The 27,386-nt window shown below is 41.1% G+C and overlaps 1 protein-coding gene and 1 long non-coding RNA gene across 6 annotated transcripts in view; one reads left to right on the plus strand and one right to left on the minus strand.

Annotated features, from left to right (window-relative positions):
* Positions 1 to 27,386, minus strand: part of dlgap1b (discs, large (Drosophila) homolog-associated protein 1b) — a 111,758-nt gene that overhangs the window by 22,641 nt on the left and 61,731 nt on the right. For 3 of the 4 annotated variants that reach the window (XM_008396754.2, XM_008396753.2, XM_008396755.3), the window contains exons 3-6: positions 22,323 to 23,439; positions 19,591 to 19,805; positions 13,872 to 14,049; positions 13,049 to 13,304 (exon numbers count right to left, since the gene is read on the minus strand). In XM_008396754.2, coding sequence (XP_008394976.2) covers positions 13,049 to 13,304; positions 13,872 to 14,049; positions 19,591 to 19,805; positions 22,323 to 23,372 — 1,699 coding nt within the window. In that variant the 5' untranslated portion in view covers positions 23,373 to 23,439. Of the gene's footprint in view, positions 1 to 13,048; positions 13,305 to 13,871; positions 14,050 to 19,590; positions 19,806 to 19,933; positions 20,017 to 22,322; positions 23,440 to 27,386 lie in introns of those variants that run through there. The other variant, XM_081601708.1, reaches the window with a different exon arrangement.
* LOC145549411 (uncharacterized) lies at positions 4,614 to 5,995 on the plus strand. 2 transcript variants are annotated; one of them, XR_014085380.1, is made up of 2 exons: positions 4,614 to 5,145; positions 5,211 to 5,995. It is a non-coding gene; the product is annotated as an uncharacterized LOC145549411 (long non-coding RNA). The 2 variants fall into 2 exon arrangements; XR_014085381.1 differs by having other exon boundaries at positions 5,219 to 5,995.

Raw genomic sequence — 27,386 nt, forward strand, 5'->3', positions numbered from 1 at the left:
ACAACAATAAAAAAAAAGGCAGGAGGTAGAAAAGAGGCGGGGGAGTGGAGGGGATTTGGAACAAGAACCAGGCAACGGTGGTGCATAAAGTTTTTCGTGGTTTCCAGTCCTGACCCTGTGACCCTATACATCCTGTTGAAGGAGGAGGAGGACAGAGAGGAGGAGGAGAAGGGATCAGATGGCAGCTGTAGGTCCTGGCTGGGGATGTTCGTTTGGAGGAATGTGCTGTGCATAAAAAGCATATTTTTCTGGGGAAAAAAATGAATTAATGAGCTGATACATCAATGCAGGGTCTGTCTGGCTGAGGTGTGACTTTTCACACCAATCTTCCCTCCTCGCTTCCTGCGTATTTACATTCACTACCTGCATAATCTGACTGAGGACTTGGGGAACAATGGCTTCCCCAGCATTCCCACTCTCCTGCCGAGAGCTGTAGTTTGTCTCCTGCATTCCTTTCCCCATTCATTTCTCTCTCCCTCTGCAGAAGAGAGAAAGAGAAAAAAAACCCCTCCTGCTTCTCTTTACATGGAGGAGGGGACTGAGAGCATGTCTCAAAAATCTTGAACCAAACTCCCCCCCCGCCCCTCCTCCTGTTTTACTTGGTTAGTGAAGCAGCAAAGCGTTAAGAAAGGGAGGAGAAAGAGGGGATGCATTCTTTCTCTCTTTTTCTGTCTCTCAGTACGTATCAGGGTTGAGTTTGTGGTTTATTTTTAATGACCGGTTCAAAAAAAAAAGAAAAAAAAAAGAGTGGGGAAAGGGAGGGGCTGGGTCTCTTCCCCCGCCGGCCGCCGCTCGCACACAGACTTCTTGCTCAGTCATATTACTGTAGCCGAGTCTGGGACTTTCACAGAGAAGTCTTTAATTTGCACAGGGGCCTGGCCTCCCACACTGCGCAGCCCAAACCACCCACTTACAGCCGCGCACCGTTCCACTGAGCCACTCCGACGAATTCTGCTCTGAAAGCAACAAGAACTCAGTAACCGCACCATTTAGCTGTCAAGCGGAGTTTCAAAACATTTGATATTCTGCAAAAAAAAAAAACAAACAAAAAAAAACGCAGCGCCGAACAGAAACATGTTTGTCCTCCCCTGCATGAAGTCTGACTATACAACCCGCTCCCTCATGTTTTTCATTCCCTGGGGCTTTAGGTTTGCAGGCCCTGCCCTGCCCAGCTTCAGCATGCAGGAGCCACGGGGATCATCCACAGTCAACAGTGAGGAAATCCTTTCGGGGCTTTGCTTTTTCCTTTGCTCTTTCTGATGCCAAAACACGGGCAGGAAACGGTAGGAGTGGGACGGAGCAAACCCACCACACACCTGATGCGCCAGTCGGCCCGTTTACTTCTTTTCCAAACCTGGGAAGGGTGGGTGTAATCCTTGCTTTACTTTTAACTGGAAATAACTGCATGTGGGCTGACAGCAGGGGTGTTGCACAGCCGCAGCCATTCTTTTGCCGTTTGTCGTCACCTCCTCCTCCTCCTCTTTGCGCCCCTCTCTCCTAAATTTTTAGGTTTTTTTTCCGAACTGAAAGCAGCAGGAGAAGCATGAATGACACTCTCATGCTTTGCTCTTCCTGTGTCAAAAGATATCCAAACGCCACTCTTCCTCCCTGAATGGCTATAATCAAAGCATTCCAAAGGCCCCCAACAAGCCAGGACCAATTAAGTCGTAAGTAAACACAAACACCCCGCAGCGACTGAAAAGAAAAGCTTAAAGTCCTTCTGATTTATCCTTTTACCTTTCATTCTGCTCCCGAGCGTGCTCAGGCAGGTTACGGGGCGATATTTCAGGTCACAAAAAGACAAAGCTTTTCCTGAAAGGTTACTTGAGATCACATCATGTCACACCTTACAGGGGCTGCATTCGCTTAAGCTGAATCAGATTACACAAGCTTTAATAGCGGCGTGCTCACACACAGGTGTGACAATGGTGACATCTAGTGAAGAATCTGATAAAACATTTTGGCACCAAATAATCTTCAAGGCACGAGAATAAAAGACAAGAAAGTTTCAGACATCTGGAAAACAATTGATTTCTCTAAATGTAATTCTCTGGTACATATCATCTTGTTTCATATCTCGTATTGTGCTGCATAAAAAGAAGAGATTTAATAATGATTTATAATCTATGGATCACTAAGTTTTTATACATTTACTTAAAAATCTTTATCAAACCTATGATACATTTATTTAAATGGGAAAGTTCTAGTAAATCACTTAGTCCTGGCTGCACCTTTTACAGATATGAGGGATATTATAAAAATTTATTGTCAGAATAGCAATGTTAGTAACTAAAACAAAACAACTCTAAACTACCGTAAAGAGAAATTATGATGGGAGCTGAAAATGAGTGTGCAGAGATAATTCAATGCCTAACTTTATCAAAAGAAAAATCAAAAGCTAAACTAAATGTTCTTATGGCTATCTGAGATTTCTAAGTATGCCTGCAGTCTAAGTTTGGATAGGTTCCCAAGCCAGAAAACAATGAAAGTATAATTAAGCTTGTTGGATCAGACAGTGAACAATTAAAAAGTTACAATTAATACAAATATTCATATTTAAAAAAAGTTATTTTATGCCAGTTGGGCTCGCCTCTTGGTTCCGTGTCTCCACGTCTTTTAGCCCATTATCCTATGGCTCTTTTCTCCATACTCTCATTGAGGACAAGACAACATCACTTAAGTTGACAGAGAAATAGGTTCTACTTTTTTTTTTCTTCCCCATTTTATATCCCTGTGCTTGAGGCAAAAATGAATGTCTCAGACAAGCACCGACTTTGTCAAACACAGTAAAAGAAAAGGAAGGTAGCATTAAGTTAAACACTTAATCATCTGTCACTTCAAAAGCTTATTGACTTCTAAACCTGCAGAATGATGTGAATATAATCATTTGACAGGCACTGACATATATGAAAGAACAGCTTCTCTTAACACCTACACAAGACTTCAGATCTAAAAGTTAAAAAAAAACAAAAAAACATTCACACATATCATTTGGCTCTATTTATGTAGCAGTTAACATTATATGTCGATAATGAGCTGTTTGAAAGAAACACAGAGTGCTTTTTTTGTTGTTGTTTTTTTTTTGTTGTTTTCTTCTTTGTGTCAGTGAAAGAGCGACAGTGCAAGTTCCCACTGGCTCGCATTCTCAGACAGCCGTGACAGGACGAAGTAATTACCGAGTGGCTGACACACCAGCATGGTAAGGATTTATCTCCTCCAGGAAAAGAGATAGCCAAATCACAGTTTACCCACATCCAGCTCCCAGTTCAGGCTTGATCCCGCAGCTGCGAACCAAGAAGCCACACACAAACACTTAGACACCGTCCCATGTGCGCACACGCCCTCATGCTCCAAAGCGAGTACAGCTGCCAGCCAGGACTTTTATCTTTTTTCCTCTCTCTTTCCGTTTTATTCCACATGCGAGCAGTGCATGAGCGCAGTGCGTCCCCACATGCCTCGACTCGGCCCTTGTTTCCTGTCAAACACACCCACTTGCACCTTCAAAGCATTGGGAATGACGGCATTATATGCAGGTGTGTAGAGGAGACCAGAGGAGAGAGAATCCGAAAAATGGATGACAGACAGAAAGAGAGAGAGAGAGAGAGAGAGAGAGAGATTGGTGTTTAATTTATATCCCTCTTTGAATGTAAATTCCCTCTTAGAAGATGGAGACTTTGATCCGCTCACACGCACCTGTAGTTTGCATGCAAAGACACACGCAGTTAAATCTGAGCTTTAACTGGGCCTGTAATTAAAGAGCAGAGGAGGAAACAAAGAAACCTACGAGTGTGTTTTGTGTGTAACCAAGGAGCACAGGAGGCTGACGGAGCTCAAAATGCAACATCCTCACAAAAAGCGGCTTAATCTTCATGACTTGGAGGCATATATACATCAAGTGAAGCGTGAATGTCAGTCATGACTCAGGGCTTTAATATCCAACAATGCTCACACGCTGCATCTCAGAATCCATCTCTTATGTAAACACACTATAATTATGTCGATACAGAATCTGGTCCTAGAAGATAATATCTGAGAGTGCTTGCAGAAAATAAAATAAAATAAAAAAAGTTATGCATTTCTTCATATTTAGATGTCTCTTGCAGGGATGCAACACAAATTGTTAGGAATGCAGCTCCCTCTAGTGGTGACAAACTGATACTGATTAAATTAAAAAGCTCAGTGTCTGCCTTTTTCCTGCTCTGAGCATATTTATTATAAGCTATTACAGTCAGGTCCATAAATATTTGGACAATGACAAGGTTTGGATTTGGACATCAGACCAGATGTTGATGTGCAAATGTTAGAAATTAGGACCATTGCTATATACATTTCCTTCATTTTAGAAGCTCAAATGTATCTGGGTAAAAAAGGAAAGATTGAAAATGAAATACTATGTTTGAATGCCGACTGCCTGGTCATGGCCAGATGCGGAGTTTTTATGTTTTTGTTATGCATTGCTTTTACCACAATGGCCTTCAGTTAGTTTATTTTGGGGTCTTTCCATCTGAGGTTTAGTCACTGAGAAGTGACTCAACAGGGCTGAGATCTTAAAAACATTGCCCAGCACCATACGTTTAAACATTAAGTGTAAAAGTATGTTTAAGTTGAAGCTTTATGGTGACGATCAGAATTTGCAACTCCTTTTACCTTAAGACAAATGAAAACCATCAGTCTCCCTGAGTAAAATTACAACAGCATATAGAATAATTGAATAATAGTGTAACGAAAACACATGTAAAATATATTTGTGCTAGCACTGTTGCCGGCATTTACAAATTAATCAGTGTTTTATCTTCCATGTATCTACAGGGCAACAACTCTGTCTTTTTAAACTCAAGGTTCCTATTCATACAATAGTAGTATAATCCCTCATGACCGTGGCCTAGTTGGATGAACATGCCCATGTTCTGAATATTTATTTGTGTGTATCCATGACATGTTGTGCTCAGCTGGGTTTTTCAACCTCCCCTTAAAATAGACTTCTGAAAGATGGCAGGTGAGCGAGCGAGCGGCTCAGCCTGGCAAGCGTCTCCCTGATTCATTTAAACGCAGATGCTTGTACAGAAACATGGGTCCACAGACCGCTCATCTGTCAGGCGGCAGGGCGTCAGAGGTTCCCTATCAACCCTCGCAGGCCGTGGACCGGTAAGTGGCACCACTTATCTTTTCCTCCTGAAAGCATTTAGGGTGCAGCATCTTTTTTCTCTAAGCGGCACAGAACTCTGAGATGAAACCCGGTGAAGCCAGATTCCAGAGGGGACTTTAGTGTGACCCAAATATCCAGACCATGCAGAGGCTCATGTTTTGATACAGTATCGCCATGCCTTCCTCCATCACCTGTCAGCCCGGCCCCCCCATGTCTGCAATACGTCCCAAAAATAAGCCCAGAGCTGGAAGCTTCCAACAGCGGTCGCTGGGAGAAACAAGCTAATCTGACGTGGCCACATGCTCATATGGAGTCCATTTTGGAGGGAAAAGAGAATGGAAAGATCCTGAAAGTTTATAAAGACCTCACTGCTGTAAGCCACAGTTCACTTACTGTGTCTTTCAAATGTATTTATACCACTTGAACATTTTATCCAACACCACCACAAACCTCAGTTTAATAGATTTTATGTGTTCACAAAATGCAAACTAAACTACTCCATTGGAAGGAAAATGATCAATGCATCAATTTTTAATCCTGCTACACATTCTTCATTGAATTTAAGTCTGGACTTTGAATAACTCACTCAAACAAATGGATTTGCTGTGACCTGAGCCATTCCATTGAAGCTCTGACTGTGTGTTTACTGTAGTCCCGCTGGAAGGTGAACCTCCACCCCAGACTCAAGTCTTTTGCAGCAGCTTTCAGCAAGTACTTTATTCAAGATTTTCCTCCAGCTATCTTCAGATCAACTCTGACCAGCTTTCCTGTCAGTGTAATATCTCCACAGAACATGTTTTTTTCTGGATGTCATGCATTACAATAAATGAGACGTGTTTCTTTCAATGATTCCCTCCCTCCCCCCGTTATTCCTCTATAAAGAAAACGTCTACATAGAGCAAGACACATTTAATTCTATAGATTCTCCCACCTGAGTGGTGGATCTCTGCAGCTCCTCCAGTTACTGATCTTGCTTGCATCTCTGATTAATGCTCTCCCTAGCCAGACATAAGGTCTTGTCCACATGGGAAGATTTTTAACTTTTTTTCCCCACATCCACACAGAAACAGCATTTTAATGATCCAAAGTGGAAATGTTGCCCTTGCTTATTCATGCGCAGTGAAAAAAAGCATATTTTGAAATACTAAATACGGACACCACAATTTAAGAGATATACTCCACTTAGTTTACACTGGTCTATCACATAAAAAATGAAAAACGATTAGGTTTGGGGTTGTGAGAAAATGTAGAGATCCTTATGGGTATACATTTTTTTTTTTTGAAAAGACACAGTGTGTCTATAGGGTAAGATAACCGCCTTTATTAAACTACTAGACTGAAATTTTGCATTAAAAAATAACTATAGAAATATAACAAAGAAATAAATTACACTATTTTCATATAGCACTTAATTTAGTGACCTCTAAATTAATTGCTTTGTAAAGACAAAAAATGCATTTTGAAATGAAGGATGACTAATCAGAAACCATGAGATGGGTGTTGGTGTCTATACCTCAAAACGTGTGAGAAATCGTGAACCCGATTTTCAAAGTATATCTCAGTACCGTTTGGACAAATGAAAGTTCAACTTATGCCACCAATGTGGCCATTAAATAGTTTTCTTTAACAAGCAGAATTAAGTTTGCACAATTTTCAGTGGATTCTGGACATACTTAACCTTTTTTTTTTTTGTTTAATTATTCAATGAAACCATGCTCTTATTCTGAAATGACCATCCTTGCTTCCTGTGAACGCTTCTGTTTTCAATTCCCGGTCCTGATGCCGTCCTCAGAAACAAACAGGAGTAGAAGCTTTACTTACAGAGTCGGATCCAGAAGTCCCACATGCTGTGGAGCGTGTTGTACAAACACTGAAATATCTCCATGAAAAGTCTCTAGATCTCAGTGCAGCTCACACAAGACGGCATCCGCAGTCCTACTTTTCCCCCTGACACAAGTGGATCTTGTGTCAGTGGAAACCCCCCACACCCCACTCCAACCTAACATATCCGACACAAACGTATCCAGGGTGGGACAGTCTTGTTTACGGTCATCATCCTAGCCTTCCCCCGCAGAGCCTCTTGACTTCTCAAATGTCTACATATGCAAGTGATACGATTCACCCAGATTTAAGAATATGACAAAGTACATTTTTGTTTTCATTTTTGTAATAATTTGTGCATTTCGTTTAGAAGTCCAGTATTAAGCTTGTGTCACAAATTAGTCATTGATTCTTTTAGTTCTTGCACTGGGAAACATTTTTCTCTTACCAAGTAATTACTAAGTCATAACCTGTCATGACAGTCTCCTATGTCAACTTATTCAATAATTACATAGCAAAAAAGGGTTTTTGAATTTAAATTGTTTGATAATTAGGTTATAGTTTTTGATTAAAAAGTAATTAATTGCAACCAAGCTCCACCACTAATTTTTATTAAAGCAGTAGCTACAACAGTGATTCTTCACCTGAATTCCCTCACCCAGCCCAACCTTCACAACGAATATGAAAAAAAAAAAAAGAAAAAGAAAAAAAGTCCCTTAGAGCGGTCTTTTCTTCTGCTTTCACCACACTTGAGTCACCCCGGCACATGACAAACAACTTCTGGCCCTGCTCCTGGATGTTTTGCGTGGGCCCGTGCTGCTCGAGTGGTCGGCTTGATCTTGATCCGGTCAGACTGTGGCACTCTGTATCCCCGCTGCCTATATTTAGCGCTGTGGGAAATCCGATGATATTTATTCTCCCGGGCTCTATTCTCAGATCAGGACCTACTGAAAGGAGCCGGCGATGGCAAGGATTGTTCTTAATTGGGTCAAGCTGTCTGGTAGTTTCTCCATCCACCTACTCACCCAGCTACTGTAGAAGAAGGGGCAGAGGTGGAGTGCTGTGTTAAACTGAGCCCCTGGGGGCAGTGTTGTACAGGTCTTCACTTACAGCTGGTAGTACTCCACTGTAAAACAGAGCGGCAAATACTCAACAGCACTGTGTTTTTCCAGGATAGTGGAACAAGAAGGGACTTACTAAGGCCATGCTTATGAGGTGAGTAATGCAGTCTAAGCTCACCGCATTTAGTTTTCAAAAAATTATTATTTAATTAAGTGGTAAATTATGTGTCTTTTATGCTTATTGGCATAAAATCTAATCTTTATTAAGTTGAATACATTAATTCAATGGAGAAAATGTACGCAATTTCACGACTTTTTCTGAAGAAGAATATATTTTAAAGACTTTAAATGCACTTTCACCATGAGCCAAATGCAGCCGGCCCTGAATACAGGAATAGCAAATATTCAAAATAAATGTGGAATAATTGAAAACAAATCAATCTGAGTGCCTGTGTGTTCTGTAAAATAATAAGTCGGCTGTTTTTAAGCATTTAAAATGAGGAAAAAATATATTTTACCCTGCAAACAGCTTTATCTACCTTTGTTTAGCTGCTCCAAATCCAGCATAGCAATGTAGGCAGATAAAAGCACATCTCCACCTGAGAGTTAAAAACTAAATGAAGAGGTGATATTCCACTGAGTGTCTGAAAAGGCACTCAGCAATTTAAACTGCTAGTATTCCTCAAATGCCGAACCCCTTAGGGAGTGCTTTATTCAGTACAACGCCTCTCTTTGGAGCTGAAGAAAATTCACAGCCATTAAACACCGACCTGGATCGTTTTATAGAGTCTAGGTGGAGGGAAAAGCCTAGCATTTTAGTCAATCTGTTACCACTTCTATAGAAAAAAAATGCATAAAAAATTAGATTAGACTATCAAAAGCAGGCCAGAGAAAGAAACAGTAAATTATGACAAGTTTCCATTAAAATCAGTGTGACACGTTTATAATTGAAAGCTTTCTCGCTTAAACCTTTTAACTATAGAGAAAAGGAAGGGAATGTGGCAGTTGTAACACAGGCGAGGGAGGTGCGAGACGTAGCAGGGTGAAAAGGTGATTAATATGTTAACTGAAGACGAAGCGAGGTGGAGGAGCCACAGCTTAGTGGTGGCGAAATCCTCACGTTAACTGATTACTATGGATTTTCCCGAGCTTTACAAAGAGGATCTGCCGCAGATTCCGTTAAACCGATCCGATGGAGCTGATGTCTCAGCCAAACGTGTCTGTCGGGGGCTGCAGTTAGCAAACACGTGAGTGATTGCGAGCGTACCTCGAGTGTGACGCGGTGTGTGCCAGTTTGAGTGGGCAGACAGGCAAAGACAGAGAGGGATAGAGCAAGAGAGAGAGAGAGAGAGAGAGGAAGCCACTTGACGTTCAAAGAGAAGAGATCAAAGGTTTGGTTCTCCTCCTTTGGTTTAAAAGATCATCAATAATAATGGGCAGGAGAAGCGCAGCGGTGAAACGGAAAGGAAGCTGATGGGATTCTCACAGCTTCCAGAGTGCGAGTGTGTGCTCGGTGTGATATTTTGGCGGTTTGCCACTGGGACAAACGGGAGCAGGAGCCATAAGTGTGGGTTGTTTTTCTCTGGAACCAGTGCTTGAGAACAGCCCTCTGAAACATCGTGCAATATTTACTACAACATCTTCACTTCGCACTTTGGGGCCCCCAGCTGATTTCTTGTGAAATCCACCGTAATCTCCGCATGTGTGCATGTGCATGAATGCCTGCTTTTTGCGCTTCTTCTGTATTGTGGAACAATGGCAATAAACAACTGTGAAAAAGCTGTTAAAGGATTTCGCTTTGTGAGAAATGACTGAATAGTGCAATGCAAATGCTGTCCACTTAACAATATGCAAGAGCATAAATAAATCAAGGATGTGGTTTCCCAAAGGTAAAATTGTTTTTGTCCGGTTGGTAAAGTTAATTTCTGGATGTATTTACTCTCCATAAATACTGACATTCCTGATAAAGATGTATAAAAAAATCTGGTGGCTTTAGGAGGATGAATGAAGAAGTTGGGCCCCTAACCTGTCATCCTGCTGAGAATCCCAGTCATGACCTGTTACGACATCACCTGTTTTTCCATTTAAAATGTCCTGGTATTTTGAAGAGTTGAAATTTATTCATTATTATTTATTCATTTAATCATTCTTTAACAGGGATTGGGAGAAAGGCTATGTGCATGGGATTAAAAAATACATTCTAATTATGTAATGCTCGTACAAGGCAACCCATGCAGCCTATTAGTGTTTTATTCAATGAAAGTGATCTAAAAATATCTGACAACAAAAATATCTAAATGGAAAAACCGAACATTAAGGGACATGAGTGGGCATTTAATCATATTTCTTGTGCAGCCACGCTTTCAGTATTGCATTATGCTAATAGAGGTCACACAACAGATATGAAAATAAAATAATAGCCCTCAATTTTGAAGGATGTAAAAGGAGAGCTAATTAAGGCATGGAGTTTCTTCAAGAACGAGACTCGCCATGACACCTGCATTTAACACTGCACGAGCGGAAAATTGCTGTTGTGCCACCCTCTCGATAATGTTAACCTCTGCACACGAGCCTATGTTCCGACACGCAGCGAGAAAGAGAAAATGTGGTCATGCTGAGCTGTTCTCCCTCTCCAGTCACCGCCTTCCCACTGGACCAGGCTAAAAAGCAGCAGCTAATTAATTACACTGACTGATGACGAGGTGGTGAAAATCTCAGGAAGTGATGAACAGTGGAGTAGTGCAACTATGACAGTAATGTGAAGTAGTCCTTTATCCATGGCGAGCTGCTCCTGACATCACCAACCTAACCTCCCCGTCTCGTCTGCTTGTTTGCAGCTGATTATGAGGCACATTTTCATTCAAAGGTCAGAAGAAGTCGAGAACAAATTACACACAACTCTGACAGCCAATCAGGCGCAATGCTGTATCGGCCCTGACCACACCGCCAACTAATCTCTTGTCTTGTGGCAAACCGAGGCTCAAAAAAAAAAAAAAGAAAAAAGAAAAAGGGATGTCCACTTAACTGCCCGCTTCTCTGTAGCCATTATGACTGATACGAGTGCTTTTTTCTGCTGACATTTAAAGTTGTTGTCTTTGTGTTACAATTGAGAAAATATTTCGGTGAAGGCTACGAGAGACAGTAAATAGCAAAAGAGAGGAAAAGAGGAGGGATTCTCTGTTGTATATCTGCGGTGCGGCAGCTGTGCAGGTTGAAAAACAGAGTTTTGTTTCTCACTGCATCTCCCCTGATAGATGGCTTTCATTAACTGCTGCTTCCTCCTGGGGAGGAACTGCAAACGTCTGTGTCTTCATCTCAGTCTTCGACAGATCGATACCTACAGTCACACGGCTGGACAATCAGCTGAGTTAATCATTGTCTTTAATTGCAATGTTAACCTGCACTGTTTGTGATATACAGCGCCTTTCTCGAGGTATTCATTCCCCTGACATTTTTCCACGTCACGTTGCTGCCTCACATATCAACGTGTTTTCTTAGGATTCTGTGTTGCAAACAAACACAAAATAGATCGTAATTGTGAAACTGAAGGAAAGTGATACATGGATTTGGAAAATTTTAACATATTTCAAACAAAGTCTTGAGCCCCCTTTACTCCAATCCTCCTAATTAAATTCACAACAATAAATTACCTTCAGAAGTAATTTAATTTGAAAACAGAGTTCTCACTTTAAATCCAGCTGTTCCGCAAAGGCCTTAGAGGTTTGCTAAAACTTATTAGAGAGCAATGAGGGTCATGAAGACTCATGACAAGTTTAGCTTGTTTAAGTTGATGGGGAAATGGAGGCACCCACATACAAGGAAATCCTGGAGCAAAGGTTAACAGGACAACGACAATACACATGCAGCCAGGGCCAAAATGATTTAGAAGAAGCATAATCATGTGTTACAATTTAATGGTGACACTATGGCACGTCTTGTAAAATAAAGTTTACAGTTGTAAACATTATGCAAGCTATTTAGGGGAAATAAAGGGCAACATTTTCATGCTTCAAAAGAACAATGCCCATGTGTCTGCACATGCATGCAAACCTTTTCCAATTTTCTTCTGTAAAATATTTTAACGTCATGCATCATTCGCCTTCCTTTTTATAACTAAATGTTCATTCCTCCTAATAAGTAATTATCCTAATAAAAATACACTGAGCTATGTGACTATAATATAATAAAATGCACAAAGGTTCGAGGGTCGTGCAAGGCACTGTGATGACGCAGAGATTGCCTCTGAAACCCTGAAAGGAGTTAATTGAAGAGGAGTTAAACTGTGGTGAACAAAACTTTTGTCACACTCAAAAATTTACTTGTTGTCACCATTGTTCCAGTTTGCAACGAATGTGTTTAATTAGTCAACTGCTGTACTTGTCGGCTTGGTTTGGGGAAATGCTCTCGTCTAATTGGCATAATTAAATAAGAGCTGAAGGGAAAGCCAGGCCGCATCAGGCGACAGAGACTCAACACACACAATGTACCCGAATGACGCTTGGATTTTTTTGCAGCCTGAAACATGGAGGCACTCGGTGCTGAATGCCAGCACCGCTAAGCATCAATCCGGCATATAGAGATACTGAAAAGTCAAGCTCTGTAGACCATGAGGCACAAAAGGGGGCTAAAATAAGATCCAGCAGTCCACAAGCTTCGGAGCTTAGTTAAGCTCTCTCCGTGGGAAAAAACAGTTCTGGCTTCAACTAATTGTATCGAAGAAGGAAACTGGGTCAGGTGGACGGCAACGTAGAGGACGGTTGCAGAGTGTGACTATGGTCTGCAGATTAATCACGGCCTTTTGTAAGGGCTACCAAGTGCAATCAAACGTCAATCAAATGCCTTCGTTTGCTGTAATTGGAACACTCTTTTCTTTCTCACAGTTAATTTTATTCTCGAGCTGCATTATTTAGAAACCACGGCGCCCTCTCTGCACCCAGATTAATATATAATGGGCTATCGAATATGTGTGTTAGGTGGAGTCACATGAGTCGGCATGTGAAAAACGAATGTTTCCCCTGACCTGTGCTGCTCTGAATGGTTCGGACGGTGGTGGCGGTGCGCGGGGGGGAGTCCATCCCCCTCTCGCGTAGCGCGACGACGCCCTCTTCCTCCTCCTGTGAGCAGCCCTTCTCTATGGCACGCACGTAGCTGTGGCTCCGCATCCGGAAGCAGCCGGGCATGGGCAGGTCCAGGGCATCCACCGCCTGCGACTCCATCTCACTAAACACCGACTCGCACACCGCCTCTATCTGCCCGTTCACCTCCACCTCGCTCACCTGCGACAGGAAAACACCGCGAATTACAACACGCCACAAAGCACGGGATAAAAGAGACTTTGAAAGGCGACATTTACGAACTGATAGACGAATCACAACAAGCTGGAGAATCAAGTCAGGGAAACATATTTTGGCATGTGATGATATTTGATTCTGATAAAGCCACAACAAACTTTATGCATATATATAACATGTTTGTTAGTTTGAATACGTTTAAACCATGCAGAAAAATATTGGACACCTTATTTGAGATTCTGCAAATTCACCCACATTTGCTACTTTTGTTTCGTAGAATGTGTTGAAACAGTAGAAAAAGCGAATCAAGGAAGAAATATGAGACCAGGGGGTGTTTTTTTCTTTTAAATAGCCAATTTAAATACTAATGCATCACCTGAGCCTCAGCAAACAGACTAATTAGGAGTCCTGGGGTTTTCCTTACTTTCTGTCTTTGCAGGATTATTTGTTGCAACTTTAAATTGACCACACAGAGGACTTACTCCCACCGCAAAAAGCTTACAAGACACGGTGGATGAGCTACAAGATACGGGCCTCCAGATATCCACTGACCTGACTGATGGTACTCATGGCTCTCATGTAGCTCTCGTTGCGGGAGCGGAATTTAGGCGAGGCCAGCAGCCCCGCTGGGTCCAAGCTGTCCAGGCTCCTGTTGATGGAAACCTCGCTCACCGCCCGCAGGTAGCTGTGACTTCGGATCTGCAGCTTGGGCGAGTGCTCCGTGGAAATCCTGCCACAAGAGAAGTGAAACGGATTACTGAAGAAAGGAAAAAAAGAGCATGAGCCAATCACAAAAAATCGAGGTAGAAGCAGGACAAATGGGTGGGAGTACATAATCTTAAAGGGATTTTAGAGCAAAAAAAAAACAACAACCCTGTAAATAACTAAATTAGAATCTGTCTTTACATTGTTTTTAACAGCAGACATAATTTGATAATATGCTTTTCTGATGTAAAGAGAAGTTAATGTTGTGTCATCTAGGCTGACCATTGTTTTGGATGATAAATGACTAACAATTTAAAATAGTAAATTTATTTTCTGAACAGTTCCGCTACTCCAGAAAACTTTTTACCTCAGTATATTAAAAATAATTGCAGCTTTTTGCTTCAAAAGAAATAAAAATCAGACCAGTGTTACAGATAAATATAGGTGAATCAGCAGACAGACCAGTAAAGTGACCGTGGGTGTTGTTAGTGAACAAAAAGCGTAGTTATGACTCAATGACCAAGCCTGTGTCATGTGTAATTACCCCCATTCATTCATTTTTATCTTCAGTATTTTCTGCCCTGTGATTGGTTTTTCCCCTTTCAGACTATTCTTTGGATTTGGAAATAAATTTAACTGTAGGTATAATGTGTAGGTGGAATATTTTCTTTAAAACAGTGGCAAAACTGCTAAAGAATTATGCTATTTTATGTTACAGAGCTTAGAGTATGTGAACATGAATATATACGCTGTAATGATCCAGCACTGCTGCTTCAGGACAAAACACTACAGTATTGCAGTAGCACCTTTAGTCTGTCCTTGAGATACTTGGCAACATTTTCTGAAATACTTAACCATCGAGACTCTTTCATACATGTCAGGAAACGGACGCGACTGCACCTGTGCCTTTAGGTTTGAGTTAATTCACAGACTTTTGAATCGAAGGAAATGAACGCAACAACTTTCAGCCTGGTAAAAAAAAACCCGCCAGGCCCGTCTCTAAGGGAGACGAACAGAGTGTCTCGTTATCTTCCACCTGCTTCCAATCTGATTGCTCAGCATGATTTGTGGTGCCTGTTTGCATAGGTGTGAGAAACTGTGTGTTTGGGTCGTTGAATACAGGTCAAACAAGTCGTCAATCAGGGGACGTCGAAACAGGAATCAGACTTGTTCTCCTCGCCGTACATATCGTGGCCAGCTCACGAAAAAACTAACATTTACAAGATCATCAATTAGATTCTTAAACCTACTAATAACATAAAGGCAAACATATTCAGTGTTTCCCTCTCCTTTTGGCTCCCATTTTATTATCCAAGTATTTAAGAACGTCACATGAACACATGCTGTACAGCTCCTGCTCTCTGCCTCCAGGTCAAATCTCTTCAATTATGCATTTCTTCCTTAAAATAGAGCCTGGTTGCCACAGCAAAGCAAACCAGATTAGTCATCCTTGGATGGAACACTGGAGGATAAAGGTGAACTGAAGGGACAAATTATTGGGACAGGAATAAGGATTGTCAAATGCCCATTTAGCAACCGCAACATTTTCATCCATGTTTGTTTGACCTTCTTTCAAGAAGTATCAAACAATATGGATCTCAAGCACCTCAAGGATAGTTTGATTGTCGTTCTTTTCATATTCATTTCCCCCCCAATATATTCTAAAAGCACAGCTCCATGTCTTTTTTTCTTTTTATTTATCTTAAAAGTACAATTTTCAGGTCACAACCCAGGAATATCAAATATGAAAAAATAACTCCTCAATCTATAATGAACATTAAAAGCAATTTCATGCACGGCCAGTGTTCTTGAGGGACTAGATTTAACATTTTTGAATTAAAACCAACTGCAGACCGTCTTGCTCAATTTAATCTGCTAGGTTTATTTGTGGCATGAGCAGCTCTGTTCAAACTCAGTAAGTACTGAAATTTCATTTAAATGTCTCTTAAAAATGGCTACATTTACGGGACTGACTTCATTGAGAAGCTGCACATAAGAAAATATGCTTACTAGCAATTTAATAAAGTCTGTACATAATACGTTTGCTTTGTTAGTCAAGTTGGTTTGACAATTTTGTAAAAAAAAACAAAAAAAAAACAGGGCATCAAATAAAAGCCTGAGTGTTTTTCTAACATGTTGGGAAATATGAATATTTCATAAAAACAAAACAAACAAAAAAAACAACAACAACTAAGTAGCATCCAAAGAATTAAAACAGAAGTTGTGCCAACCTCGTTCCCACTATATTCTTCTGCACTCAGGAGACATTAGATACTTTTCAACTGAGCCAAATTTGTCACACCGAGTATTTCAATTGTCAGAGATACTTGTGAATCATTCATAACAGAAACTTGAATTCCATGTGGGTGTGGGTGATGCACAGAGGAATGGAGTCAAAAACAAAAAAATCTACTGATGCCTTTGTTCTGCACATCTTTTTTCCATATCTCAGTGAAGACTGTTTATGGAATCAATGACCTCTGTTTTGACATTTTAAAAGCAAGATCCAACTTGTAACACAACAGACTGACTGGTCAGTGTTTTCTAAAGGCTCTCTCCACGGAGCAATTGACATTTAGGCGTGTTTCATAGCCGACAATAAATAATAGAGTAACTCTAGCTGTCTGATGAAATCATTTTCTACTCCTGTTCCCCACTTTGCAAATTCTTTATTTGTAGTTCTTCTGTTAAAAAGAAAAAAGGAAAAAACAAACAAAAAACATTCAAGTAGCAGAGAAGAATAAACACGTTGCCTAACTTTTTGGGAGCAATTCCAGGCACACCAAGGACAAAATGGTCACAGATTGCCTTTTGAAACATATGGACGAACAAAGCTGATTATTCAATCATTGCAGGGCGGAACAGACTTGAGCCAGCTCACAAAGACTCAGTATGAAAACAAGTTGTCAGCGGCTCCCGACTCACTCCCTATCTCCAAAATGCAGCACTGCAGTTTGGGGTTGTTTCGCTGGATTGTATCAAATGATGATGGCATTCCCCACGCCTCACTCAAGTCATTAGCGGGGCCCCAAGCTGTGCCACATGTTCTTATATAAGAATGTGTGTCTTTGCATGCTAGTGTTTGTGCAACCACGAACAAAGACTGAGCATACACTTGTGTTTTTCTCATCTCCAAGTATTACACAGCTAATCAGTCACAGCCCCGTGCTTCAAAACAAGAAGGGTGTCCTCCTTTCTTTCTCCATTTATGTGAAGTATAAAGTAAAATACCTCCATTTGGTGAAAGATAGAGATCGAGTGCCTAGGACTTAATGAATGCTTTAAAATATTTATAAGGACTAGATTTGTTTATTGGTATAGAATAGCCTTAAAACTTGCATGACTGCATTTTTCTACCTTTGAATAAGCCATCTATATACAGGCGGTGTTAGTCGCCAGGCAACCGAACGCAAGTATGTTTGCAGCAACATGTCCTTTTATGATGGTAAAAGAATGTATGATTGATTTATGAATGTAACTCAAATTATTTGCGTAAAACTCACTTATTTGTGGATTGTATTGTACAACATAAAAATTCAACAGAAAATACAGCTTTGGAAACTCGAATACCTGGGCACAATGCTACTTGACATGCTACTGGCTGCTGTTTGCAAAGCAACCAATCAGAGAGTAAATATGCTTTATGAAGCCACGGAATATTGGTCACTTCCGCAATTTTCTTGATATCACATTAAAATCGCCATTAGTCACAAACAGTGAAAAATATTTTTGCTCTTCTTAAAACCAAACTTGGCATACAAGGTGTACTTTAATACCTTTAGCCTTCTTAAAGATTTAAAAAGTTTTTTTTGTTGTTGTCTTCACAGTGCTTTTAGATATTTGCACTTCAAGACTTTTATAGATGTCCTTGATGGACTTACAGCTGGAAACATTTCTGAATTTGTGCTGTGAGGAATAAAAGCAGCCCTGAGAAGCAAACGCCTTAGCTAACAATATCATTAAATGATTCTCCATTAATAACGCTCAGCTTTTAATCTCACATCTCAGTCACAGAACTGCTTTGAGAAAGAAGAAGGAAAAAATCTGACAACATTCTTGACCTACAGCAGATTTTTGAGCAATGTTGTAATTGGTTTCAGAAAGATTTCTGCACACAAACAGGGATCCATTTGAAATAATGGCTCGGTCTGTTCAAGGTGTTTTTGAAATGAAATTTAAAGGTTATTTTAGCTAGTCATCTTTTAGCAAACTTTACCTGTATCCAACAGCTTTACTCAACTGAGTCTGTTAGTTTGGGGGGAAAAACTGTGAAACGTTCTTTGTGCTTTGCTGGTTTTGCTGCCATGATTCGAACACACCTGCGTAGCTCTGCACAACAGCAGCAGGTCTCCTTCACTGCCACACAGGTGTAAACCCAGCGCGAGTGTCGTAGCGCTCATGTTGCGTTTGAAGGCGGCTCGGAAAAACAGGTTACCACATGTTAATGGATTAAACAGTTTTAACTGCTGATAAAAGTGCGGAAGCCCCTACTGTATCAAATTGACATATGAATAACAGAGAGTTGGCCATTCTAAGGTAAAAACCCAGCGCATACGGCGTTCATGTTTTTTTATTTTTTATTTTTTCATCCAGACGGCTTCCCGCGCCCCCTGCAATGGCACGGCGCCCCCTTAGGGGGCACACCCCACAGTTTGGGAACCTCTGCAATAATATATCACGGTTAACAGTGTTGAATGTTGCACTGAGGTTCAACAGAATCAGCACTGTGGTTCTTCCCACAGTCTATTTATGTGAATGTCACTGGACACTTTGCCAAGGGCAGTCTCAGTACTGTAGTCGGCACAGAAACTGGACTGAAAGACGTCAGAGTGGTTGGTCACGGTTTGGAAGCAATTTAACTTTTGAAACACAGCTTTTTGGAAAAAAAACCTTGCAGGTGAATGAAGGGTTGAAGATTGGCCTGTAATTCTGCAATAGTGACTTGTCCAGATTGATCTTTTTTTTTTATCAGTGATTTGATAACTGCTGTTTTTAAAGCTTGGGTAAAACTCCTGATGAGAGGGATGAGTTTACCATTTCAATCAGATCAGATGCAATGACAGGAAGAACTTTCTTAAGAAAACTTTTGGGTAGATAATCAAGACAGCAGCAGGAGGAGCTTAACCGATGGGTTTGTCAATGATTTCAGAGAACAATGTTTTATTTTATCACGATGACCGCAAAAGCAGTCTATTCTAGAAAGTCATACATTCAAACAATAAAGTATTAACTATTGTGCCTCACAGATGGGATAATTTGTCAAAGCAAAGAGAGTATTAAACATTTTGGCAATCCAGGCAAAAAGATGAAAGAGCAAATGCCTTCTATTTCATTGGCTGCTGGGATGTTTGAAATTGGGCTGATTCTCAGTCCGCACTACCTGACTGAGTCCAAATTCAGTTGAAAAATGAACTAGATGATGTTTGACTGGCTGTAAAAAAATATTGTGAATTTCTCATGCTGACTGTCACCACCCTTTAATATTGCATGTCAATGCAATTTTGAGTGAAAACAAAACAAAAAAGTCCTCCCAAAAATGACCAAATCATTTACAGCATACACTCACTTGAGCGTGGTCATTTCAGTAAGAGAAGGCTGTGTGGCCTTCAGGTAGCTGGCTCGCCGTGCCTGGACCTTGGGCGAGGGCTTAGGGCTGCAATCTGAGTCGCCACTATCCTCCTCTGCCATGGCCTTGATGTAGCTGCCACTGCGCATTCGCCGGCAAGGGATCTCATCATCCTTCCCCACTGGAGAGAAGCCGCTCCAGTCATCCTGAGGCACCTGCAGAGAAGAGATGAGATTAGTAAAACAAAGAGGAAGAAAAAAAAAAACATCCTTCTCACAAGCAGATCCAAAAATGGATCTAACAAGACTAGAATATATTCTAAACCGGCCTGTCTTGATCCTACCATTAACCTCACAATGCCGATGGCCTTCTTTTGTCCGTCCCATGATGCGTGCTGCATATCAAGCGTGGGAAAATTAATCGTTTTGACAGAATACCGCTGTAAACCCTGGCCTCTGCCTGCTCTCCTGGCTTTTCACACTCACTAATGAAGGTAGAAAAAAATAAATAAAAGGAAAACCCATCTCCGAGCTGGTATAATCTAAAAGAGAGCGAGTCAAAGACAGCAGAGATGGAAAGAGGAGGGGAAAAGACAAAGGGGGTTTTGTTCGACAGAACCACTGCACTCCCAATGTGAGTGGCTTTTAGGGCACCGGCTCTGAAGTGAAAGAAATGAGATACAGAGTGAGAGGAAAAAAGTGCAGGGGAATCATTCAATGGACAACTGCGTAGCTAGGAAACCGAGCTGACCTTAATGTCAGGGGCAACTACAGAGTGGTAAAAAAAAAACAAGTTTGCTGTCTGTGAAAAGAGGTGTGTGAAATAAGGGCATGCTTAATTTTTGTACTTATTGTTTTACACTTCATAAAATAAAGCACTTGTGATATGCTGGACGGAGATTTTCTTGCAAACATTAGCTTGCAATATGCTTTTTTTCTATAAAAACATCGGTAAACATGTGATGCTCCCACTAAGTGCTTAGATGCACTTTGAAGACAAAGGGAAATCCCCCCCCCCAAAAAACAAAGCTTTTTATGTCTGAAAGAATTGTTGCCTCGTTGCAATGACAACGTCCTTCCTTAATCGGCTCAGTCGGCTTTCCAGGATGTTAAAATGCATGGCCAGACAGAACACTCACTGCCTTTGCCTTCCCCTACTCTGTAATTTTCACTCATGCTTTTCTCTGCTGCCCTTATTTACTTAGTGTTTTTTTCCCTTCTTGTAGTGTATGCACACACAGGCATAAAGTATGTACATTGACACTCTTTCTATAATCTGTCAACATTTTTAAAAGGTATATTTTTAACTAACTACACAAGACGGTATAAAACATCGTACACTTTGAACTTTGGAGTAACTTAAGGAGAAACGCAAGGAAAAACTTAAATGATGGACCAAAACAAAGTACAGCAAAACTGTGAGCAGGAAAGGCATTTTAAAGCAAGTTTAGGATATAAAAACAACATCTTAAGTTTCTAAAATGAAAAGGGTGTGAAAACCGTAAACCTGCACGAGCCCAGGTATCCACTTATGCTGACAGTCTGGACAAGAAAATGATCAATAAGAGAAGTAAATTTTCCGTCAGCGAGAGAGGAAAGCTGGTAAGAATTGACTGGAAGATGGATGGAGAGTCCTGGGGGCAAAACATGGTAACTACTACGAAACGATTCAGGCTGGAGCGTACAGCCCAAGCTAAAATAGAATGATTAAGTTTGGAGCATATTTAGCTCCAATTTGATTGAGCTTGAACAATTCTGCTAGAAAAATAAAAGAAATAAAGCAGTCTGCAGATGTGGTAAAATGGTCAGGACATAACCCGGCAGAGTGGCAGCTGTTGTAGTTAGCCATGTCCACAAAGTATTGACTCATAAGACCCGGATACGAATGTACACTACATTTTTGTCACTCATTTTATTTGAAACATTTTATTTTCTATTTGCTAATTTTTCAATGAATTAAAGTAGGATTTTATGACTATTACACAAAATCATTTTAAAATACATTCAAGCGGCATGAATACTTTTGTAAGAAACTGAAAATCTTGAAAATTCTTCCAAGAGCAGAAAAAAAACAAAAAAAACCCTAGCGTGACCCAGCAACGTTGCAGTGTCAGTATGCATGTCTCTCTGTGTTGCTGTGTGACCACTGAGCTTTGGGACTGGGGCAGTTTACTTTCAGCTTCTGTCTGCTGAACTCCTGCTCTCTCTCTGATCTCGCAGAGGCACCACTCTGACTAAAACACGCAATCTCATGACTGCTGCTACGACCAGACCGAGCACGATCTTGACAGCAGAATAAATGTAGTTTGACGCGAAAGTGTGCCACTCAAAACAAATTACATTTGCGCTCTAAATCTTCACTGTACTGTACACTGTCATTGTTCTACAGAAGAAACAGTCAGTACATAATCTTGCCCCTACTCCTTAAACATGTCACAGCATTGGCATATACAAACTTACAAAAACCAAAATTCAGCGCACATCAACACAAAAGAGGAGATGCCATGGTATGGTTTTTCAAGCATGTTTTATGAATATACAAAAGACAACAACACAAGACAATGATCAAGGTTTGACAGGATGAATCAATCATTCAACTCCTACAGACAGACAGGCATAAACAAATGCATATTCATGCGGGAATATAAAACAGATGCATGGAGTAGTAGCGGGCCACAGATGATATTTGAAGCATGACATGCAAGAGAGATGGGGATGATGCTACAATCCTACCTGTAAGAAATGGCAAGTGCGTCCTGGCTCGGCTTTGACGAGAGCTTTATCTAGATTGACAGAGGCCTTTTGGTACACCTCCCTCGCTCTGCTCACCGTCAGCGTAGAGGACCATGAGCTCTTCTTCAGCTGGACTTGTCCATCGAGGGCACTCATTAGCGGCAGACCTCCACTGCTGCCACCTGAGCACGCAGAGCACTTGACGTCGTTGTTGCTGCGTGACGTCTTGAGTGACTGGGCGCTGATGGTGTTGTAGGACTCCATGAAATATTGTGACTGGGATTTATCTGGGTGGCGTCCAATAGTCATGACCCCTGAAGGCATGGAACCTTGGTGGTGATGGTACAGACACACCTCCCGGTCAAGCATGTCATCTGAGCTCCAGTACCCTGATGTAGTTGTACGCATCTTGGGTTCTGACTTGGAGCGGTCTTTGCTCTTACTACGCTTACTGTGCTTGAGGGTCCCAGAGCACGAGGGAGGATCATCTGGGCTGGATTTGCTGCCATTTATCTTTCCGCTCCCACCTCCTCCAGAGCCCGAGGGCCCCTCTAGAGAGTGGGACTTGGTGAAAAGCTTCTGCACAGAATGCACGAGGTGGCGAATTCGACCAGGGCTGTCGCTGCGTTGGTGCTCCAATGCCGTATGCTTGTATTGCAGCGTGTGGTAGCCTTCGCGTCTCAACGGAGCTTGGGTCTCGAACTGCTCGAGCAAGTTTGACGGTATGCGGTTGTTGTTGTTCCCTCCGCTTCCCTTACAGCTCCCCGTAGGCCCGGTGTAAGGCACCAAGGCGCTGCACTCTTCCTTCAGCTCATGGTGGGAGCTGTAATGTCTGCGAGGGAAAGTACAGCTGGTCAGGTCAGGATAGGCACTGCACTCAGTCTGAAAGGCGCTCCGCTGTGTGTAGCAGGGGTTTTCAGTGGGATGAGCTTCCCCTTGGTTGAGGAAGTAGGACCGGCGGTCGGCGTGCCCCAGAGTCATGGAGTCATAAGAGGGGTCGCAGGTCACTGTGTGGTGACTGCGGCTGTTGGACAGGCCTTTCATGGTCATTTTGGCCTGGTTGGCTTGTGCACCCGACTGCTTCTGCAGAAAGTCTGCACAGGCCCCAAATCTAGCTCTACAAAGAAGCACGCATCCATGAAATAAAACAGACAAACAGGAAGAGAAAGACAGAAAAGAGAATTATAAATATGTTGGTGCTGACTCTCCATCATTCATGACATTTCTTACTGAAATAATAGAAGACAACTAGATCTCCTGTTTCCTAGAGGGGTTTCACCAGGTGGGAGCAGAAAACCTCTCAAGTAACATAAGAAATCAGGTTGCTTCCTATTTAAGCATAATGAGAACTATATATCTGAAACACTACTGTACACTCAAAGCACATTATAGCGCCTGCTTCAATTCGGAGAAAATTCTTCATAACCCTGAAATGCAGATGAAAACGTTTGATGCTGAACCTGTTCATCTCAGTCACCGTTTTATGTTTGTTCTTTAAAACCTTACATGGAAAGACCTCTAAATTTAGAAGCAACAAGCTACAATGCCACTGACACCCATATTTGTCGTCAAGCTTCTGTGTACATTTTGTCTGTTTGGCTTGAAATTACCAGAAAAAAAATGTCCGATATAAACTGCATTTGTTCAAGGATGTTGTCAGATTACGCAACGATGTAATAAAAAAAAAAGACCACAAACAAATGGGTACAGCAGTTTTAAAAATTTAAAAAGGTGGTGATATGTATTTGCCAGGCAAGCAGTGGTAATTTATACTACAACCAAGTAACTGTGTTGCCTCCAGTTGTCATAAAATTGCTGTATATATAAAACATAAATCAAAATTTGACTTTGCAACTTGACATCTTAAAATTGACCTCTGTCTCTTTAAGAAGCTCCTTCTCTTCCCAACACTTCACCCTCAGCTCATCATCAGAACACAGCATAAAGTAACAGTTGTTATGCCGTTAACAACCATTCCTAGCAGCATCTACTGAGCTCATCATACGAACTACTTCTCAGTGCTATGCTGGTAAAACATTGCATTGTTAAAGGCTTAATGGAGGAACACTGTTGTAATGACATGCTGAAGGCGGAGTGTCAAATACAGCAGGAGCTTCTTAAAGAGACAGAAGCCCAATTTCAAGGTGCTAAATTGCAAATTAAAATTTCCTTAAAGCCTTGTTTGACAGACAAAATTTTTATAACAACTGGAGGTGACAGGCACTTGAATGTGCAATAAAATGACACTACATGCCTGGAAAATACATAATACTGCCACTTTAAATGTCTCCTTTAGGCTGCTGAGCAGGGGTGTATCCAGGAAGTTTGTAAAGAGGATTAAATCGGAGGAAGTGATCATCTCGGAGTGTCATGCCAAATTAAAAACTCAAGTGAAAAGAGGGCTGGTGTTGGAATAAATGTATATAGTTTTATCTCATCTTTGTAAGTGTGTGTGTATTTAGAACTTCTTGAGTAGAATATGCTGTTTTACAGAAACTAACTGCGCGTGACTTGAGGAAATAACTGACAGCAACCAACTGCGCGTGACTTGAGGAAACAACTGTCAGTATTGATCGTACCCTCAAGTGAATCTGCAACAGCACTGAAAAGGAGAAAGGCAGAGGGGGTTGTTTCCTCTAAAACCCCCTCAGACCATTTCCTGTAGAATATTGTGTTAGGAGTTGATTGTGCGATATGAAGCAAGCTTGAATAGGTTTCAGTTGGTGTGTTTCCCCCCCTTTAGTAACTGAACCACATGTAACTAGGGCGTTCCCAAACTAAATAAAAAGCCTGGAGAGCGGAGACTGCTTCAGAGTTGGGTTGGAGGATTGTAACTGAGCAGTCTCCGAGCAACTCTCCTTGCAAGTATACAGCTCATATTTGTCTGTGTCTCTTTATTGCAGATTGGTGAACAAATGTAAGGTTTCAGACCCAACAGCTGGATTAAACTTTATGAAAGTGACACAAAGGTCAAAGATTGACATACACCTAAATACATGAAAGATAAATAGTTCTAATTTATTTTCTTTATTAAGTTAATCATTCTAAAATGTTATAAACATAAGACTCTTAATCAGGGCAGTTTGTGGAGTGACCTAAATTCAGGTGGTTTATGATGTTTTATATTCAGATATTTGTCATGTTTTTGTCACTAATAACTACAAAATGATACAAGTGAAAGTAGTTCAAGTCTGACCTTAAATCACTTTCGTCATCAAAGAACACTTAAGCATGCCGGATTACGTAAGTGTACAGTTCAATCTGTAGGAAATTACTGTGAAGTTTTACTCAAAATATAAACACAGAACAGATACAGCAGCCCTCCAATTGGTCTCAACTTCCTGTTGGCCTAAGCTCTGACAATCGTTATCAGAATCTTTACTGTCAGGCATTTCACTGTCCTCTTCAGAAAATGATAAAATATGCAAATATCAGAGGTGACTACAATACAAACTACTGAATAGATGCAGATCTGCAGTGCACGAGTACATTGTCCTACAAGTTTCAAAATGTCTGGTATGTGGTATTCTTTATACATCGCTTGCAACGAGTGATTTTAGCTACTGTTGCCTTTCGATCATCTCAAACTACTTTGCTTGTTGTCCTCCGATATTAACAAGACTTTTTTTCTACACAGTTTTCCCCTGGATTTGTTGTGTTTTATTTACCATTTTCTGTAGACCTAGTAAGTTATTGTGAGGGGGAAAGTCATCTGGGGGAGCAAATCGATAGTTTCCAAAATACTCAGATCAGGACTAACAACCATGTCATGTTCAAAATCCTTAAACTGCATCATCAGCAAGTCATCTCCACCACATCTAGATTCCTAAATGCAGCAAGTTGCTGCCATGTGAATGATTTAGTTGACATTTGTGTTAAGGAGAAATTAAACAAGTGTTTCTAATAAAGAACCTAATAAAAGCTTAATACAGGACTTTATCTTACAAAAACAAACAAGCAGGAAGTAGGTCTTAATCGATTCTTATTGGTTAAATACAAAAGAAAAAATAATAATTTTTTGTCTTTTGTCCACCAAGCCTCTGGACACGTACCCAGGGCAACCATCAGATCCAGGGCAGTGGACGGGTCGTTTTAATTCTGCTGGAGAACCTCACACAAACTACCCACAGTCTCAGGCTTTTAATCCAGGGCTTTTACAGAACACTGGACGACAAAACTGGGTCAAAAAGAGCATTTATTTTTAGGCTTACAGTACACCTGCACACAGTGGATTCATGCACACGCCTGTCCGCAAACATGAATTGTGCTTGTGGACTTTCCCCTCTGTACCTTCAGTTATTTACATGGCAAACTATCTGACCCAACAAATATAGCTTCTGGGCTTCAAGCAGCAACTGTAATAAATGACCTTTTCCTGTCACGAAAACAAACGCATCCATCAGCACCCCTTAAACTACTTTTCTTACTCATCTGAGGATGGCTAGTTGCTGAATCCACACAGTTTTTAATAGACTGAAAGTAAAGGTAGCGAAGCAAAAATAAAGCCCCATGCACCTCAGCGGAGCACACAGACAGCAGAACGGCTGAGCGTCAGAGTGCAATTCATTACTGCGATTTATAATACAGCACAGACTGTTTGGTAGATAAACAAAATGTGGGGGGTGGAGGGAAAGGGAGGGAAAGAAGGATAAAAAGGAAGAAGCAAACCTTTATGCAAGTAGAGGACAGGGTACAGGTCAAAAGCAAGATATTGAGGTCCATTTATTATTTTCTTGCTTGATTCGTTGAAAACTCAGAAATTATGTATGCAATTTTCCTGCTAGTATTAACACGGGATTATATCCAATACCAACATTAAGCAGCTCTGTCTCAACAAGAAGTTAGACAGACACTTCTTGCAGGGTTGTGTCCAGCTAAAGGTATTCATTTCAGTAGACAGAGATCCTTTCTGTTGGCTACTGAAGCACAGAACGTGACCTAAATAAAGGGCCCTCATGGTGATCCACAGCACTGCGTCTGTGGCACAGCTGTCTGCTACACTGCACTAGCGCTGTAAACCGACGTTCGGTCATACATGCCGTTTTTCCTGCGAGCAACAGACAT

The sequence above is a fragment of the Poecilia reticulata genome, chromosome 20, assembly GCF_904066995.2.
Source record: "Poecilia reticulata chromosome 20, P_reticulata-male-v2, whole genome shotgun sequence".
In the NCBI taxonomy this organism is placed as follows: Eukaryota; Metazoa; Chordata; class Actinopteri; order Cyprinodontiformes; family Poeciliidae; genus Poecilia; species Poecilia reticulata.